Raw genomic sequence first — 21,041 nt, forward strand, 5'->3', positions numbered from 1 at the left:
TTTTTTAAATTTTTATTTATACAGGAGAAATAGATTGAATGAAAAATCTTTTTAAAAAAGGAAACTAAAAATCCTTCAATACCCCATGAGCCTAACATTCATGAACACGTGAAAAGTGACCGCTTTTATAACCATACTGATTAATGTATTCAGTACTCAATTTAACGGATTATCATGCCAAAAATTTCATTACCTGGTACAATTTTTATTTTGTATGAAAGGTTGTGTTCTCTTTTGTAGTTACTGAAAAATATATTAAGGTGTGTAGCTATTTGTTAAAAGTTTGCCTTTCAAAATTAAAGAAAGATTTGGAGATCAAATCATCTCATTTGTTTTCATTACATGAAATGCTACTGGCGGGAATTTTTAGGCAAGGTACCAAATGTAACACACACACACACACACACACACACACCACACACACACCCCACCCCGCCCCTGAAATGGACCAGGCTTGTTAACATGCTCCCAGCCTTCTGTGCTCTGATCTGTTTTTCTCCAGGCTAGGTTTTAGCCTACTGACTTGGTAGAGTATTAATTTGCCTCTATTCTTTACAGGACCAGGCATTTCAAGCATCTGCCCTGTGCCTGATGCTGTGCTAGGGGCTGGGGCTGCAGCCAAACGCACGGACAGGGTGGATCTAGTCCTGGCCCTCTGCTATTGAGCACGGTGGTTGGAAACAAGAGGATCACCAGAGGCAGGTATGGCCAGGAGTGAGGTAGCACGGATGCGGGATGGCAAATCATACCACATGGGATTAGCTGGGAGATTTTTAACCACTGTTGGGAGATTAGCAGCGAAGTCCTTCTTCCTTCATTTTCCCAATGAAGCACCATTCCTACCTTGGCTAAAGATTGTTTATGAATGTATAGGGCAACAATTTGAACCCATGACTTCTATTTTATGACTATTTAAAAAAATTGATTAAAATCCAGGAATAAGAAGAAAAAAACTGCATGCATTATACGCAGTTCTTATCACTCATTTATATTTTTAGGAAGCCTGCACGGGTTTTCCTTTGGGGGGTAATGCAATATACCTAAATGTTAAATGTGTCCTTTGCATTTTACACCTTGGGTTATTTATTTTTCATTGCTCAAGAGATGAGTTTTATTGCTGATTACATTGTACAGGGAAAAAAAGAGGAAGTAAAAAAGTAAACTCTTTACTTTTAAGAGCCTAACAGAGCATGAATCCTCTCCGTTGCTTTTCAATTTCTGTGCACTGAGGTTGAATCTGGAATTAGATGTCACCACAAGTGACTCAAAAATGCTCTAAAAACAGGGTTGCATATACAACTTTGGTTATAAAATAAATGCCCCAGGCAAAAAAAAAATAATAAGTTGAGAAGAAAAAAAGAGGGGAAAATATTCTTAAGTCTGAACTTCAATAGAATTTGACCGATTCTTAGGAACACTGGGGAAATCCATTGCCAATTGCCAAAACTTTACCCAACTTTCTACAAACATCTGTAGTGCAAGAGGTTATGCTCCTGTTTTCTCCCAAATTTCCAATAGAACACTTATCAGAAGGCAGATTCTTAGAAGGCACTCGAGGAATTTTAGGTAGACTCGGTGAAATGTCACAGGAACAAGTAACCTATGATATCTCTAAGAAAACCGAGTTTGTACTTGTGATGATTGTAATTAAGTCCAAGTTTGCTTCATTCTGCTTAATTTGAATGTTATTTTAACAACTTGATAGCTTTCTGGTGGATTTTAATTGGTACCTAAGTATTTGATCATATTGTCATTTTGATATATATATTTTTTAAGCTAGAGAGGTAGCTCTGTATTTCTACAGTAAAAGGTTGCCCAGCTGACACCTATTTAACAATATACGGTTGGATTAAAGACACAGCCTGGAGAGATTTGGGTTGTTTTTCCAGCAGTGGTAATTGCTATGCCTGAGACCAGAAATAATAAGGGATCACGGACAAAGGCTGGAGGAGCTTTCAGGGAACAAAACAGAGAATGAACAGGATTACGGAAAACCCGGGTCAACTGCCAAAGCTCCAGTAATACCCGGTCTTGGGGGGAATTTAGCTGGCTCACAAAAAAATTGCCATTCTCACTAATATTTTGACTTCTATTTGAGTATCTTGTGTTGTCTGAAGAACACGTAATTTTGTTGTGTCACCTTTTTGACTGGAAAATATCGCAATGAGACGAGAAAAAAAGGGTATGGCTGTTTAATAGCCCCCCAAAATAATAATAATCATCGGAAAAATTTTGAGTGATTGAATACAAAACGTAATTCCATTTTCAGCAGCTATGATGTTGGAATATGTAATGAATTCTAGGGGAAGGTGCTTGGTTATGTAAAATATTCAATTATCTCCCCACTTAGACATTCAACAGTTTTATCTTTCAATTACTTAACTGCAAAGAACAAATACATGTTTGGTCATAACGTACTATTTACTTTGCCAGTCAGTACAGGTCGCTAGGGAATATCAATCTTGCATTTTTTTTTCTGACCTAGAATTCCTCTTAATGACAATTAGTGCAAAGTTAGTGCATATATAACATTTCAGGAAATGCTGACGTTTCAAAGACGTGACCTTACCTTGCAGAGGAAACGGTCTTTATTGTTATTTGTTAAAGGTTTTTTTTTAGTTTTATTTTTGTATCTTTGCTGCTCAGCAAATTACTAATGCTTCCCTGTAACTCCTTAAAATTCTTACTTGTTGAAAAATGTTAAAGTATTAAAATACCTTTTATTGTTCTTGTCATTTTTAAAGTCCTGTTTCTACAGTGTGAGATCGGAGTAAGAGAACATTATTTTTTATCAAAAGTAGCACAATTCTGATTAGCAATTCTCTATTTGAAAAAGAAATTGAATGATTTGTATGACATTGCTATGTTTGTTCTGTATTGAGATATTTTACTGATTTCGTTATAAAGAGTGATAGTAGTAATAAGTTGATTAAATAGTAATCAACTTTCAAGAGTGATAGAAAGTAATAAGTTGATTAAATAGTAAGCTCAAAAATAATAATTAAAAATTTCTTTATTCGGGCGCCTGGGTGGTTCAGTCCTTAAGCGTCTCCCTTCGGCTCATGTCATGATCCTGGGGTCCTGGGATAGAGCCCCACATCGGGCTCCCTGCTCAGCAGGAAGCCTGCTTCTCCCTCTCCCACTCCCCCTGCTTGTGTTCCCTCTCTCGCTACGTCTCTGTCTGTCAAATAAATAAACAAAATATTTATTTAACAAAAAAAAAGAATTGGGGCGCCTGGGTGGCTCAGTGGGTTAAAGCCTCTGCCTTCGGCTCAGGTCATGATCCTAGGGTTCTGGGATCGAGCCCTGCGTCGGGCTCTCTGCTCCGCAGGGAACCTGCTTTCTCCCCTCTCTCTCTCTGCCTGCCTCTCTGCCTACTTGTGATTTCTCTCTGTCAAATAAATAAAATCTTTAAAAAAAAAAAACAAGGGCACCTGGATGGCTCAGTGGGTTAAGCCGCTGCCTTCGGCTCAGGTCATGATCTCAGGGTCCCGGGATCGAGTCCCACATCGGGCTCTCTGCTCAGCAGGGAGCCTGCTTCCTCTTCTCTCTCTCTCTCTGCCTGCCTCTCTGCCTACTTGTGATCTCTCTCTGTCAAATAAATAAATAAAATCTTAAAAAAACAAAACAAAACAAAACAAAAAAACAAAAAACAAAAAAAGAATTTCTTTTTTCTCCATTTAGCCAAAAGTCATCTTCTGTGGTTCTGTCACCATTATATTTGCAAATACCAGTCCTTTTAAACAAACTTTCTAAAAAAACGTTGTATTTTTACATAATCATTATACCCAATATGGGACTCAAACTTATGACCCTGAGGCCAAGAGTCACATGCTCTTCCAACTGAGCCAGCTAGGTGTCCTTTTTTAAACTGAATACCTGAAGTCATTTAAATTAGTACAGAGCATAGGTTTTGCTGTTGGAAGATCCAAGATTATGTCTAAGTTCCATTATCTACTAGATATTTGATCTTTGGAAGATTATTTAAGTTTCAGACTCTTTTTCTTCATTGTCAGTTGGCTAATAACCATGTGGACCACCCATGGAATAAAAGGAGGCATGAGCGATGAAAGGAAGAACTGCTTTGTAAAATCCAGGTTAGCACACAACACGGGGAAGCTGTTAAAATTCTTTGTTCCTTGAAATACAGTCCATATGAAAAATGCCTTTCAGTGTCTCCAGAGGAAACCCTCAAGATTTCTAATCGATAATTCCCAACAAGGCATCCACTCCCTTCTTCGACATCGTGTCCAACAGGATGCTGACATTAACACCCACACTTTCCAGGCTGCCATGTTGATTTATCACAATGTTACAACTCTAGAGCCTGTTTCATTGTCCAGTTGTTTCAAGTAGGTAGCAAGCGGGTGTTTATTTTCTTTAGGCCTCTAATTGTGTTTTTAATTCCTTTTACGGCCTGCCCCTATTTGGATTCATCAAAATATTTAACCTCTCCAAAGCTCAAAGTGTCCTAAATTTATTCCAAGTTTTGTGACACAAAGTGTCTCTTCCTCACATTAAAATTGTTTTAAAGTTTCTTGTCATGTTGGCTCATACTTAAATACTTTTTAATTAAAATAGAATTTGCTATCTGATTAACAGTTCCCAGAATTTTTACTGTTCAAAGATCTGCTCTGGTTTCCTGCTCAGTACCCAAACTCACCCACTTAATTTCTGTTCTTCTGGCTTTGCCCTTGCTGTGGATTCCACAAGGACTGCCTTTCCCCTTTGTGTGTCAAGAGCTCTAGTTAAGGGACACCTGGGTGGCTCAGTCAGTTGAGTGATTGGTCAGGTTGTGATCTTGGGGTCATAAGATTGAGCCTTGCGTTGCTGGGCTCCGTGCTTAGCCCAAGTCCGCATGGAACTTTCCCTTTTTCTCTACCCCTCTCCCCTGTTCTCTCTTTTTCCCCCTAAAATACATAAATAAATCTTTAGGGGGAAAAAAATAAAAAGAACTCTAGTTAATCCTTCTGGAGTCAATTCAAAAATCTCTTGGTTCTTACTGTGTCCCGTTCACACCTTTATTGCAACAGTGTTTAACTGGACTACAATTATTCATTTACATTTCATCCTGCCCTTCAGACTATGGATCCACTTTTTAAAGACAAAACCCAAGATTTGTTCATATTTGTATTTTTAGCACATAACAGATAGTTCATAATGTCAAATGGGAAAAGGTCTACATTTTACAGTAAAAGGTAGTTTCCAGTTTCTCTTAAAAATGGCATGTGGTGGTGATTTGGATCTTCCTCCTTCTGTTTTCTGTAGGATGGGATTATCATGGCATCTGCATCACTGATTCTGTTGTGGGCTATGGCGATACTGAGAGCAGACTCACTTCCCGATAAAAACTGTAGGTACCACCTATTAAATTCAGCAGTGTTTCTTTTAAAAAGATTATATATATATATACATGTATATATGTATATATATATAACAAAAAATGATAGCCTTATTTTTTTCTCTTAAAAAATCCCTCAATTTGAAAACTATGTATAGATTGTTAAAAGAAGAATACTTATTCTTATCAGAATCCAAACTCTTTAAACACACTAGTACTTGAAGAAAACAAAGTTGGCTGGAATGCACATTTGATGACAATGGGGAATTCTATTCGGAGGGTGGGCGCATGGGCTCTGTGGAGTGGAGCTGGGGCCCATGTGTGGAATGGCTTTCCATGCAAGGGGTTGGTTACGAGTCCTCACAACCAAAGCAGAAAAAACTTCCACTATGTTTTGGTTCAGAAACTTGTTAATCTATGGATTTGGTATAAGGGCAGAGTCTAAAAAAAGAAAATTATCACACAGTCTGTATGTAGTGTTGTCTAAGAGAACTTTCTATGATAAGGACACTATTCTATATCCTCATTCTGTAATGGAGAAGACACTACACATAAGCGACACAGAGTGCTTGAAATAGGGTAAGGAACATTTGGTCTAACTCACATTTAAATAACTGTATATGGCCAGTGGCTACCATAGTGGACAGTGTTTTATAGACAAAGCCCTACAAGCTCCATATGTGGCAGGTACAGATGCAGAGTTGTACAAGGCTATTCAAAATTAAAGGTCAATGGAAATACCCGAACCAAGTAGTAAGTAAATAAAATTCAGTTTCCTAATAGTGTGTACAATATTGTCCTAGTTTTAGGAAACAATTTAAAAAGTTGTAGCAACATATGCCAAGGACAGAAAGTAATGAATGGATCACATATTACCACTATTTTCCGTTGCAGGATTAGAGGTAACTTTTCTTTCTTTTTCTTTTTGCTCACCTGTGCTTTCCAAAATTCCTAAAATGAGCAGGCATTGATTTTGTAATTTAAAGGCAAGTTTTTATTTTGAAAACAGTGGTTCAAAGAAAAAACCCTTTTTTCTATTAAGGTCTAAGTAGTTTTGCTCACAAATTGTTTTGACTTTGACTCATAATGAGAAATAAATTAATTTTACTTCAAGAACCAGTGCAAATACAAATATTGAAGCACATTGATGTAGTAGAAAAAAGAGGTTTATGAAACATAGTCATTATATGTCATAAACCCTGATGTTTTCTATCCTATTTTCTTCCATGTCATTAGAACAAATTCTAGCCACAAACCAGTAAGTTTTCCAGCCGATTTATAGATAATGGCCCTCAGCCTGAAGACTGTATTTACAATAAATGACATATTAAAGTATTCATATTTCAGTTTTAAAAAAACCTGCATATGCTATAGGGAAATACCTGGGGAAAGTTAGAAAGATAATGAATTAAAAGCAGTTTGAAGCAACTGTTTTTCCAAAATTCTTTCCATCTTATACCTTCTAATGCTCATAAAATCCTATACTACACCCTGAAGGTCTTGGGAAATTTAAAAGTGCTACTACCTTCATGCAATTGAACATCACGTGGCTCCTTTTCACCAACAGCTTTACTTCTCCCACCTACCAATTTCACCATCAACGTTATTGGTCTAGCTCAGGTTCTTTTGCGCTGGGAACCAAATCCTGATCAAGAGCCAGGGAATGTGGAGCTGGGCTATCGCGTGAGAATAAATGCTCCGCAAGAAGAAGATGTAAGTATTTATTCTGACAGCCGTCTTTATTCAGAGTCCATTTTAACACTGACTGCTTTTTCCCCGGTGAATGAACTTTTAAGTCACCCTCCTCCCCCCCAAACATATGGACTCAAGGGTTTTCTGTTAGACTCTGAGCAGAGTAGGGTGCCTGCTGAAATGACAGTGAACTATTGCCAGGCGTGTTGCTAGGCATTCCGCAGCAGCACAAACATTTTAACTTTGCCCTGATTCTTTCACCAAGAAGAGAAAGTGTAGTGAATGTGAAGGTAAAACAGATTTGATACTTGAAAATAGGCAAAGAGAAAAAGATAGGGAAGAGAGCAGTGGAGTAAAATGGGAAGCGGCTGGAGGCCTAGTCAGAGAAGCAAAGTTCAAATCCAGGGTCCGCCACTTCCTGCCTTGGCAACCTTGGGCCTGTCACTACACATCTCAGAGAAAGGGCTTTTCCGTATCCCACTGAAGGGATTATGTTAAAGCCCCCAATACACAGGACATGTGTAGTAAAATGAGATGAAGGAAGACGCAATTAGTATTAGCTTTTTTTTTTTTTTTTAAGATTTTGTTTATTTGAGAGAGAGAGAGAGCAAGAGAGCAAAAGCACAACCAGGAGAAGAGGAGCAGAGGGAGAGGGCGAAGAGGCTCCCTACTGAGCAGAGAGTCTGACATGGGGCTCGATTCCAGGACCCTGAGATCATGACCTGAGCCAATGGCAGAGGCTTAACCAACTAAGCCACCCAGGTGACCCAGTATTAGCTGTTTTTGCTTTCAATATGGAATTCTAGAGAATTTTCCCTTAGAAAGTACCCTCTGCGGAAGAGACTGGGACTAGAGAGGGCTGAGGTGAATGTGAGCCCTAATCATAGTATTTTGTTTGTTTCTATAGGAATGTGTTCATCTATCACTGATAAATCGTTATATATTATTGTACTTTTTTTTTAACACCCAAAAGCTAGAATTGGGTCATTTATTTATTTGCTCGTTTTTAAAAAATTAACTTTGTTGTGGTATGAGGGGTGTATAAAAAGCTGTATGTATTTACCTAACTTGATGAGTTTGGGAATAAGCAGATATGTACCTGTGAAATCACGTGCTTAATTTTGTTCTATCCGAACTAGTTCATTGCCTTTTATTTATGTGCCATTTAAAGAGTGGAAGAAAATGCCTATCAGATTAAAATAGCTCTTTTAATGCTCTTTCCCTTTTCTGTATCATGACTTGTGGGGTTTATTTTTAGTATGAAACCAGAAACACTGAAAGCAAACGCGTAACCGTTCTTCATCAAGGCTTTTCAGCAAGTGTGCAGACCATTCCGTGGGACGGCCACTCCCTCCTCGCAAGCAACTGGGTTTCTGCAGAGCTTAAAGCCCCTCCGGGTAAGATGGGTGCCTAACAGCCTCACATTGTATTTCTGACTTTGCAGATCAGGCAAAGCTGGAAAAGTAATTGGCTTTTCTTTTCCATAGTCAGTTGGCAGTTCCTCCTAACTCATAACCCACCCCATTCCATCTGGTGCACCCCTGCACACAGCTCACACATCTCACTTCCCTGCTCCCACATCACAGGGTCATCAGCAAAATCATGGCCAATGAGGTCTTTCATAATTGGGCTGTAAGACATTTTCCAACCATACCCAACATGATTCCTCTGCTTTTCTCAGACAGATTTCTAACGTGAACTCTGCCCCCGCACCCCCTCTTCTGAAGCAGCTTTTTCTTCCCTCAGAGACTTTGCTTTCTTGGATTCCCCTCTGCCTACTTTTCTGAATCCTTCCCATACCTCAAAGCCCAAATCAAAATGGACCTCCTTTATAAAGCCCTTTTATTTTTCATCCTATACACCGAAGAAGGCTCTTCCTCCTCAAAACCCATTCATGGGCTGTGTTACTCATTTGGCACATATGCCTCTATCTTTCACAAATTAATAGCTTTATACACTGCCACCTCTGGATATAAGCCTTGCGGGGGTGGGCAACAGGGACGGTGTCTCATGCTTTACTGGGCCGGGAGAGCAAGCAATACAACCTTCCAGAAGGAGCAATCCCCCCATCCTGGCTATGCAGCTCCGCACTCTAGGATGTGTCACAGCAAACTGAAGGAAGCTTCTGATGCTTCACAGAAGCCACAACACTGAACAACCCACCATGAAGAACGAGGAGAGACAGCAGCCACTGTCTATATTGTCCTCTGTGGAAAACTGGGGTTTCTGATATGTAGAATTAGTGATACCTGTGATTAAACCCTTGGAAAAAACCACACACACACACACACACACACACACACACACGGGAAAGAGAGAAGGATCACTGTGTCCCAGGTCATGTGAGGGTTCCTAGTAATAGCTGTCTTGGCCCGTCTGACCTGCAGGTAATCGTCCAACCATTATCGTGTCACCTCACTAAATGCAATGGCTACACAACCCCTGAGTTGCATCGATGATGTAGAGCAGCACTGTGAACATCTTTCTGTTCACTCATGAGAACACACTGCAAAGACCATGGAGCAGCCAATGCACAATGGCCTCGATTCAAGTTCAGAGACTAATCTAAGGTAGACAGACACAAGGTCACAAATACAGACCTCTGTGTGGCTACCTCAGAATCACGTGTCCGCAATTCTAATTATTCTCTGAGCATGCCAATATATGGTGACATGAATGAAACATTAACTCTCCCTTGAATCAAACTGAATTCATACCAAATAATTCCTTGGAAGAGAGGTAGGAGACAAACAGATAACAGGAGAGTCCAAACTATATTTGGGTGTGCAACAGCACACTGAGTACAAGGCACCCACGTGAAATCTATGTACCTTTGTCATATTTGAATATACAGAAAAAACCTATCTGGCAGTGCATGGTAATAACACAAAGTAGCCAGTGTCCCTTTGTCCAACTTCTCTGCAGACAAGAGGAGCCTGTCTTCTTCTCTGCTTTGAACTATACTGGCTGACAGTGATAAATGTGAGCACAGAATTGACTTAAACTAAGCTAAAAAGACCCCTTCTATCATTTGAGACTCAATCTAAGGGCTCCCACTTTGATGAGGTCCTCCCTGGCCCTCAGCACAAAGTGTTTTTCCCCGCCTGTGAACAACCACAAGGCCAGTTTCGCCACATGTGTTCAGAAGAGAGGCCTAGTTAACATGGTGACAATGTGGTTTGAAATGGAAACAAGGCTTTCCAGTCAAATCTTCACAAATTCTGGGTGAAGGGAACATAATGCGTTTGGTGAAAAATTGCATGATTCTTTAATATCTTTGCACAGTAAAGCTGACTTCAACAGACTAGTGTGTATAGACTCTCCAAGGGAATGTTTTGTTTTTGTTTTTTTAAATATTTTAGTTATTTATTTGAGACAGAGAGAGATAGCAGCAGATACAGCGAGACAGCAAGAGCAGGGGTGGGGAGAGGGAGGAGCAGACTCCCCACTGAGCAGGGGGCCTGATGTGGGGTTCCATCTCAGAACCCTGGGATCATAACCTGAGCCAAAGACAAATGCTTAATCCACTGAGCCCCCAGGTGCAGGAGGGAGTATTGTTATTTTTTCGGTGCTGCCAGCACCCACTTTTCTTGGAGCAGCAATCTCTGTTATTCAGGACCCATTTGGGTGCGACCTAATGAATCACATATTTCTAGGACGGAAAGCAGCACTGGAGACCTTTCTCTGCCAACTCTCCTGTTTACAGCTGGAAAAGCTGAGGTCCAGAAGAGTAGGCTTCAAGGTATCACAGCTCATTATAGAAAAATGTGGTATTAGGGGCTCCTGGGGGGCTCAGTGGGTTAAGCCTCTGCCTTCAGCTCAGGTCATGATCTCAGGGTCCTGAGATCGAGCCCCGCATCGGGCTATCTGCTCAACAGGGAGCCAGCTTCCCCCTCTCTCTCTCTGCTTGCCTCTCTGCCTACTTGTGATCTCTGTCAAATATATAAATGAATGAATGAATGAATGAATGAATGAATGAAAAATGTGGCATTAGGATATCAAAGTTCCTGGGCCCCAAGGCCTGAATAACAACCTCTTGCACTGCTCTTAAAGTTTCATACAAATATGAAATCTCACATGCACACCTCCTTAGTCGAAAGTAACCAGAAAGTTCAATGCCAGAAACTCAGCCTTTGGAATCCTAGCTTCACCCCCTCATAAGCTGGCCCTTTGCCAGTAGGTTTCTATAAATCTTGTGGTAACAATTACTTTTCATGGTAAGATGTTCCCAATCACTACAGTTTCAGAGAAAGGGCAAAATTTAAGAGCTGTTGTGGCAATGTTTTATTCTTATTTTTGACCCTCTTATTGACTATCCAGGGTCTCCTGGAACCTCAATTATGAATTTAACGTGTACTACGACGACCACGTTAAATAACTCTAATCCATTAAGGCCATACCAAGTTTCTCTTTACTGTACCTGGCTCGTTGGCAAGGATGCCCCCGAGGATACCCAATACTTCTTCTACTATAGGTGAGTACCTATTTTTACTTATGCAAATGCATTTTTTTCCTCTTGTCTTAACCACTTATGAGTGTTGCCATTTAGGTATGGTTCCTCGACCGAAGAATGCCAGGAGTACAGGAAAGACACACTTAAGAGAAACATCGCGTGCTGGTTTCCGAGGACGTTTATCAGAAGCCGAGGGAGTGACTTGCTGGCGGTGCACGCTAATGGCTCCAGCCAATGTGCCGCAATCAAGCCTTTAGATCAGCTGTTTGCTCTGCATGCAATTGGTAAGGTAGACTCAACTCAGAGCTGAGATAACCAAATCCCAGCATTAGATGGCATTCTCAAGATCACCTAGTTTGACTAATTTTCCAATACTAAGTGACCATCTGTCCCCTGCCTGACAATCACAGGGACCAGCTTTCTCAACCTCAGCACCACCGATATTCCTGGTCGGGTAACTCTCTCGCAGGAGCTGACCTGTGCCTTGCAGGATTTTGAGCACCATCCTTGGTCTCTACCTACTAGACCGGCATCCTCCCCCACAAGCTGTGACAACAAAATGTCTCCCAGTATTTCTAAATGTCCCACGGAGGACAGAATCTCTACCACATGAGAATCACTGAACCAGCACGTGAACTCACTGCTAGAGGGAGCAGCCCTTTCTCAGCTCTGACTCGATGTTTTTGTCCATTGGTCCTGTGATGGACTGGTACCACCTCCAAATAATTCTCATCTCCATCCCAAGATGGTCTTAGAGCTAGCCAAAGACAGCCAGCTTTCTTATCCTGAGATTTCTCCTCTGCAGGCTTCCCACTCCCAATTCCTCATGCTTTCCTCTTAGGATCCTTTGCCATTCCGGTCTGTCTCCTTCGGGTGATCTGAAAATGTCTTGCTCAACGTGTGATTCTCAGATCTGACCGTATTAAGGTTTCATTTGCTCTGTTCTCAAAATAGAAATAGTCTCCTTCATCCTAGATACTTGTATTAATGAAACTCATCAGGAGCCTTTCCTGTCACATTCTTATTACTAACGCTCAAGATTTCGATCGTGGCATATTTACTGGCATGGGCTGTGGAGTCAGGCTGCCTAGGCTTGGATCCTGTCTCCTCTGCTGACTGGCTGAGGGACTGTAGACAAGTTGGTCATTCCTCTGTGCCTCAGTCTTCTCGTTAGAAAGAAATGGGGAGAAATTAATACTTCCTGCAAGGTTTTTGTGAGAATTAAGTATGTTAATAACCATACAGTGCTTAGCACAGTGCCTGGTAATTATACATAATTATAAATATATAAAATATTATTTAAAGGGACAGGATTTATCTAAATCTCTATCAAATGAAATAGAACTTCTTTGAAAGAACCATCTCACTAAAGAGGTTATGCAATTCTATTCAATAGTCTATTTCTCAAATGACCTAAAAATGTCACTTTCCTGAAAACTGGTAATAAAAAATGCTGAGGAGGATGTAGGAAACAATATTAATATGAAAATGGACACAACCTGACACAGACCACAGGAATTCTTTTTCCTGTATGATTTTTATTTCTTTGAGATAAATTCCTCATATTACTAAAAGAAATACATTCTTGATTACATTTTTATCTGCTTAGGGAATGGCAGGCTCTGGAATCAAGAGGTCCCATTCTTAGCTTGCCCCTATGATTCATTAATTGTGAGATCTAAGTCACATAACCTAAGAGAAGAATGCTTACTTAGAAATGATTTCCACCCACATCACTACAAGATAATCAAGTGGTAAGTCAGGGAGGAGAACTGTAGAGTTGTAAATTAAGACAAATGTGGTGCAATCCATTCTTTTTATACAAGAGAAAGTTGAAACTTCCCACTCCATCCCCCAAACAAACTTGAAAGAAGGCAAACAAAACAAAATGAAACAAAACTTGAAGCTCAGAATGAGGAAATTACTAGCCAGGGCCACACACCTGGCTCAGCAGAGGCAGGGCTCAGGGGAAAGCTCCAGAGCAATTTCTCTCCAGGATGAGGTTGACTCAGTCTGGTCCTGCAGGAGAAACAGGGATAGCCAGGTGGATCTTGCAGTGAGCTGAAGGGGAAAGGGACCCCACCATTCAATGGCATTTGGAATAGGAATCCTTTAAGATTCCAGTAGAAATCTCTTCAGCACTACAGCATAGGAGTCATCAGTGAGCCACTGGGGTCTTGGGGCTTGGAGATCAGTCAGCTAAATCCCAAGGGTAGGTACTTAAGAGGATTGTATCTTAGAAATGCCTTGAGGAGTATGAGTGGATTGAATTTATCAGCCCAGACCACTGACCTTTCATTCTCTAACCTAGATCGAATTAATCCTCCTGTGAATGTCACAGCAGAGATTGAAGGAACCTATCTTTCTATTCAGTGGGAGAAACCCATTTCTGCCTTTCCAAGTCACTGCTTTGAATATGAAGTGAAGATTTACAATGCAAGGAAAAATTATTTTCAGGTAATTCTTCAGATTATTCCAATATTTGATGATCGCATTCTCTTAGAAACATTTTTAAAATTCTATTCAGTGACAGCTGTGCTTATAACTTGGAACTAACAAGGGCAAAGGTAACTTGCATCTACGCAAGTTTTGTAAAAATAAACCAATCTTTACTGACATTCTGTGTTGAAAGGACATACTTTGGCTTCAAAATAACACAAAGGATCAGATAAAAACTCACGAGCACTACTGTTGGTGCAAATATAAAATGTTGCAGCTGCTATGGAGAACAGTATGGCGGTTTCTCAAAAAATCAAAAATAGAATTATTGTGGGATCCAACAATTCCACTTCTTAGTATACATCCACAACAACAGTAAGAAGCATCTCAAAGAGAAATTTGCACATCCGTGTTCATAGCTGCATGATTCACAGCAGCCAAAAGGAGGAAACAAGTGGACACTTACCGGTGATGAACGGATCAATAAAATGTGGTCTATCCGTACAATGCACTATTGTTTGACCTTAAAAAGGAAGGGGATTCAGACACATACTACAACCTGGATGAACCTTGGAGGACACCGTGTTAAGTGAAATAAACCAGTCACAACAAGACAAATATTATAGGACCGCACTTACAGGAGATACCAAGGGTAGTCAAATGCAAAGAGACAGAAAGTAGAATGGTGGTTTCTAAGAGCTGGGAGGAGGGGGGTGTGGGGGCTGTTTTTCATGAGTAGAGTTTCAGTATCAGAGGGTCCAAGAGTGCTGGAAATGGTTGCACAACAAGGTGAATGTACTCACTGCCAGAGTCAAGATGGTAAATATTATGTTTTCTGTCTTCACTGCAACTGAAATATACTTGTTAGCACTAAGGAACAAAAAGTTGAAGGGACAAAGAACTGAGAAGCCGGCCAGAGTTGAGGAAGCATCAGCTAGCTCTGGGTCAAGCCTTATTATGCTAATTTATTCCATCCTCCCAGTAACTCTATTAAGTCACCCTCATTCCCATTACATAGGAAAGTGAGGCCAAGAGATTAAGCCCCTTGGCCCAAAGTTACTAAACTGGCAAATCTTAGGGAAGTTAGGATTACTGCTGGCCTCTTACTGATAGTAGGCAAAGCAAATTCCACTCCATCCAATTTAATTCAGCCAATCCTTAGAAATTGGTTTCTGTGTGGGAAGTATAAAGATAAGGAAGATAGTGTCTCTGCCATCAAGGGGCCTAGTTTAGCAGGCACAGGGGGTAGGCCAAGCAACCCCCTACTGAGGGCCAACTGGGCAAAATCAGAAAAGGGGAGTAGAAACATGCATGGTGAGCAGAGGAGACCCACTTCTGTAAGCAGCACTTCCTAAAATACCTATGCTGAAAGACTGGCCTTCTTTTTTAAAAAATTTCTACTCTAATTTCTAATTTTTCATTAGAATTCTAACTCAATTTCCAATTGTTCTTTTGTAAAATACAGTAAAAAGGAAAGGCTAGAAAAATCAAATATACCCAGAGAGAAGCCCAGCAAGCATGGGCTTGGATGTTGGGGCCATGTCAAATCGCTACAACAGCTTTGAAGCTGGCCTCTCAATTTCTGTGTTTCCCTCACTGAGGCTCAGAAATAAATAGCTCCTGGCCCCCAGCAGTCTGCCAAGTGCTCTTGGAGTGACAGGGGGTCTAGGCAGAAGGCATAAGAGAGCGAGGCTCCTTCAGCCAAGTGGCCATAACTGAGTCGGTCTGAACATAAAGCTAACCTTGGGATAATAAGTCTAGATCCTACACTGGGACTTTTCCCAGAATGACTGAGATTTAAAAGGGAAAAAAAAAAAAAAAAAAAGGAGTGGTTTCTACTTTTAAAACCACTGCCAGAGGCACTGAAAGCTACTCTAGAATTCAATTCAGTACAGAACTGCGACTGCATCTGCAAAATCAAAGAATAATATTGGTAGCAGCATGAAAGCTAGACACGTGTGGAGGGGGCATGTGGACAGGCACGTGGGGTTAGTGGTTCTGGCAACGGGCCAAGCCGAAGATCACAAAAGACATCAGGCAGTGGTCATGGGGTAGGGGAGCAAGGGGGGCACACCCAGAAGAATGCATGATGCAGGTGTTAGGGATACGTCTCTGGTGTGGGGCCTACAGGATTAGCTGAATGGTGTGGACACTGAACAGTAGAGAGAAGAACGGAGAAAGGCTCATTTGTGAGAAAATAGCCTCACTGTCACACTAGAGACATTGGCCCAGATCTCCTGTGGCAAACTAGCATTTACTGAGCACCTATTATTGTATTCAACTAACCAACATTGCTGTTTTTGCTCATCAAAGATGGGTTGAATATTCATAGTTTTCATAGGATTCGACCCAGTACATTCTTAAACTTGGAATTACAAAGGTACTTCCATTTAGTTCAATAATTCATGCTTGGGTGTTGTTATTCCCATTTTATGGATGAGAAAAGAGAGGCTCAGGTCAAGGAATTTGCCTTGCAGGTCATTTGGAGTAAAGGGTTCAAACTCAGCCCTTCCTAGATTCAGGGACTCTGCTCTTTTCTCTTCTCTATCACGGTGCCCACCCGATGGCTTCAGTTTGAGACATTCCTACACATTGGGGAATGGCAAACAACTTCTTCTTCTTCTTTTTTTTTTTTTTTTTTTTTTTTTTTTTTTTTTTTTTTTAGTAAATGGCCAGATATATTAGGCTTAGCAAGCTGTATGGTTTCTATCACTATTACTCAGCTCTATCACTAGGGAACAAAAGCAGCCATAGTAAACATATGTAAACAAATAGGCACGGGTATGTTCCAGTAAAGCTTTACCTGTGGATACTGAAATTTCAGTTTCATGTGTCATGAGATCTCTTTTGATATTTTTCAATCATTGAGAGTTACAGTAACCATCGATAGCTTATAGGCCCTACAAAAAGAGGCAGCAGGCTGGACGGGCCCACACACTGTGGTTTGCTGATGCTTGCTGAAAAGCATGGAAATCAAGTGACACTGTCTAGTAATATGACTGCAGAATATGGTGGGACAAGATGAGGGGAGATTATGCGTTCTACTGGCCACTCCAGTCTGTTCCTCAGGAAACATCACTAGACCCACACAAATCATCTAGATGTTACCATTGACTTTTTCTTTATTTTGGTTACAAGATTGCTTACCCCAAAGGGTAGCTGCCAACACATTCAAACTGGAACTTTCTAGAATAAATGAATCAGTGCCTGTCCTATTGATTTTCAATGGATCAGGTAACAGTGAGACATGTCACTTCTATTCTGATAACTGACATGACTTAAATTACATGTCCAGAAATTCTTATAACGCTATTTTCCCCCCATTTAGACAGAAAAAATGACAACGAATACATTCATCTCGATAACTGATGATATTTCTAAGTATTCCATTCAAGTGAGAGCAGCCGTGAGCTCTGTGTGCAGACAGACGGGGTTATGGAGTGAGTGGAGCCAAACAGTATACGTGGGTGAGTCTCTTGTTTTATTTTAAAGCGAGCAACCTTCCTCATGGTTAACACCGATAATCCTGGAAAGTGTACACATTCATTCATGGACCCAAATGCCTCCTCTTCCGTCAGCCTACTGCCCTTTTGACGGCTGCCGTGCTCACTCGGCTTCAGACAGCGATCCCATAACCTGCAGGTATAGCCTTGCACCTTCAAGACAGAAAATCTACAGCCTGTTTGTCATTGCCTGGGTGTACTGGGTTTCCGTAGATGTTTTATGGCAAAGTAGACAGTCAGAAAGCGGCTAACCTAACTCTTGTGTGTGCTGCCACCAGGCAGCCCGAGGACGTGGACGTATGTGGCTCAGTGTTGCATGAGATCAATGAGAACACGGAACAGTGGAGGGAACACGGGAGTCGTACCCAGGTGGCAGGAACGTAACACCCAGCTGTGGTATGTGATGACTGCATACCCTTGCAAAAAGTCCCCTCTGACTTCGCTTGGGTTCCCCGGACAAAACACATAATGTCCACCTCACTGCCTCACGGGGTACCGTGAAATAAAAAACAATGATCACAGGTGACATTTATGGATGGCTGTTTGCCAAACACGGCTCTATGCTTGACGCCCATTACCTCCGTGAATCTTACCAACAAACCTATTTTGCAGATGAGAAAGTAGCTTTGCAAGTTTGGGCAATTTGCTTAACTCTGTATGCCCAGTGAGTGGTAGATGTGACGTGGCAGAGCTGCCTGCGGAAGGTCACGGGGTGACAGGACGATGGCAAGACGCAAAGTGCTGAACAAATTAAACAATGATGAGATCCTGGGAGCTAACTGTGTGGTTATGGCTGGTCAAGCGTGTGAATGTTATTTCTCACTCATCCTATGGGGTATTCATTGATCATGTGAAGAGTGTACTTAAGGAGAGCTTTCTTTCAGGCCCGTTGTAAAATCTTCCATTTAAGTCATTCACTTAGGCTAATGGGTGGGTCTTCAGGAAATTCGTGGGCAGTGACCCATTAGATTATGTGGGTGTGAGTCAGATTAGACACATATCAGGTAGATTTCCACAGAAGGTTGGGCGAGGTGAGAAAAGGCCTAAGACCTGCAGAGGGACTATGAGTCTGCAGGGGGGCTGACCATGCAGAATTGCAGAGTTTGCAAAAGGGAATGGCACCCCCTAGAGTTGTGTGACACACAATCAGCACAGCCTTAAGGGGTGGCCCCCATATTCCCCCACTGGAACTCAGAGGAGCAGCACAAGTCTTCCTGGGAAGCGGGACAAACAAGAAGGATAAAAGGAACAAAGATGGGGCAAAGTGCACCTACTTCCCAACTGTGCCAAGGCCAGTCTTCCCACTGTCTTCTCCTCCCCAGGCTGATGCCCCCACCTGGCCGCACAGACCCAGCACACACACAACCTCCCTCCACACTGCTTCTTCTGCACAAAGTCGATTCACTTTGCTTGCCAAGAGCAAAAGAGAACATTAATCAGTCCCAGGAAATTTTTAACAAGATTATTCCTTTTATCAAATGCCTGTGATAGAAGCTTAATTTTCATTACTTATATTTGGTCACTTTTTTTTTAAGTCTACGTTATTCCCCAAGGGCACAAAACTCATTGGCTCTGAATTATTGATATTTCTGAGTATCTCCCGAACATTACTGCACAGAGAGCTTCAGAGATTTTTTTCCATGCTGCCCAAGGACGTCAAACCAACACAGCAGAAACCAAGATGAGAACCCTGGCTAAGACACCGGTTCTGCTTTCCGAGTGTTTGAATCGTGAAGTTCAGGTCAGTGTTGACCATAGACAGTTTAGAACTTACAGAGCAAAAGCGACAGATCAGGAAATCTGGGTTTCAGCGGTGACTCTGTCAATGTCTAGCTCTCTGACTCAAATGTTTGATGGCAGAAGATAACACCTCACCAGCCAAGGGATCGGGGCTGGCTTCATGCGCTGTGCTGGGAGGGATTCTCAGCCTACATGTAGGTCTTAGGAGTGCTGATCTCTTGTCACCCTGGCAGGGTACAGAATGGTGATGAGCGAGCATGGGTTTGCCATCCCTAACTAGTGACCTGTGCCTAACCTCGCTGGGTCCCAGTTCCCAGTACCTTCACTTCAAAATGTGCAAGCTGCCCCCCAAGATTCTTCTGCACTCCCTCAGGCCACCACAGAAGTGCTGAGAATGAAACTGTGATCCATAATGAGAATTTATTTTAAGCTTGTTTTTAATTTATTATTCACTCTCCACTTTAGAGCTTTCCTCCCATTATTATTTCCCAAATAACAGCTTCCTAGTTCAGAACTAGCCTCATTATAATTCCCCCCCAGGTATACCTCACTGCCATTATCTATGGCAAATCCCATTTCATTTACGGCCACCCTTTTCATAAGATGAGCTGATTAATATTACCACTCACCTACAAATCCATCGTTTCTGGAATTTACTCCCCTACTCAGTTTAGGATCATTAGTGAATTTAATCAATGCAGACTTTCCATTTTCATCAAGATGATTAATAAACATAATAGGAAGTCCGGGCTCTTCTGGGACATGTTGCATGGCTCTTCTTTACCCCTTGAGGATGCAACCATAATTCCGCTCAGCTTGCAGTCTATCAGGCAGTTTTGTCGCTCCATTCATTTCCTTCAGGCACCCTTCCTCCTCTCCCACCTTGTATGTATGGCGCCCTGGAGCCCTCCCCTTCCATTTCCGCTCTGCAGCCCCACTCAAATACCACCTCGTTCTCCCGTATTATTAAGTCCATCTCCTTTCATATAAGCAAATGGAGACCCAGAGATATTAAATAAATCAGTAGTTCTCAAACAGCCCAGAAGTGGCTATTAATAGCTAATTTTCTCAAATAGGTGACATAGTCATCCATCAGCAAAGTGGAATAGATTTGCTTCACTCATTAACCCATGATAGCCCAAGGTTATTCAATAGTGAGACCCAGGAAGGCTAAGTTTTGACAGTGAGAAGATCCAGCAGGCAAGTGTCCGGAACCCTAGCCCTAGATGGGCCCTCCTGTGCTAGGATTTCCAACACATAAAACATGTTTGTTTTCAAATGGAAATAGCAGTTGGTTTCATTTTATCAACACTGGTTATCAACTGCCCTTCTTCGACTGGCCTCTGCGTCTTATCTTAAGAGCTAACTTCCTAATTTTCACATGTCTTTCTCCTTTTTAAATCTTTCTTAACTTCCGGATTCTTCTGTTCCCCTATGATCTCTCCTGTTTACCTAAACCTCTGCTCTCCTGACCCTGGTCCTATGAAGCCTACCATTTGCTTCAGTCCCTCATCTCTCTCCTTCTCCCCACTCCATGAACCTCACACACCATGCATGAGAAAAGCAGTTATGAAAATGAAATGCCCTACAGCTGTACCCTTCCCTTTGGAAAAGAGAGTATTGGTTATGTGAGTCTACCCAGCACGCCTTTCCTGCCTTGTCACTGGTCAGGCTCAGTCTTTCTGAGACCTTATCAGAGACGGGTCTTAACCGCAATCACAGGCATGGCCCTCCCAACCAGCGATTGGGTTTGCCCCCAACTTCACTGAAGGCCCTATCTGAAGGCCACCAGCTATGTCACGACCATACCAGGTACAAAAATAAAAACACAACCAGAAAAAACAAAACAACCCCCCCCCCAAAAAAAACACCT

The 21,041-nt window shown here is 41.6% G+C and overlaps 1 protein-coding gene across 1 annotated transcript in view; it reads left to right on the forward strand.

The window, feature by feature from the left end:
• Window positions 1-666: 666 nt before the first annotated feature.
• Window positions 667-21,041, forward strand: part of IL5RA (interleukin 5 receptor subunit alpha) — a 34,572-nt gene continuing 14,197 nt past the window's right edge. The window contains exons 1-8 of the mRNA XM_044255236.1: window positions 667-702; window positions 5,269-5,353; window positions 6,909-7,054; window positions 8,292-8,430; window positions 11,354-11,507; window positions 11,583-11,770; window positions 13,798-13,943; window positions 17,254-17,392. Of these exons, the coding sequence (XP_044111171.1) occupies window positions 5,281-5,353; window positions 6,909-7,054; window positions 8,292-8,430; window positions 11,354-11,507; window positions 11,583-11,770; window positions 13,798-13,943; window positions 17,254-17,392 (985 nt within the window). The 5' untranslated portion in view covers window positions 667-702; window positions 5,269-5,280. The remainder of the gene's footprint in view (window positions 703-5,268; window positions 5,354-6,908; window positions 7,055-8,291; window positions 8,431-11,353; window positions 11,508-11,582; window positions 11,771-13,797; window positions 13,944-17,253; window positions 17,393-21,041) is intronic.

The sequence above is a fragment of the Neovison vison genome, chromosome 6, assembly GCF_020171115.1.
Source record: "Neovison vison isolate M4711 chromosome 6, ASM_NN_V1, whole genome shotgun sequence".
NCBI classification, from domain to species: Eukaryota; Metazoa; Chordata; class Mammalia; order Carnivora; family Mustelidae; genus Neogale; species Neogale vison.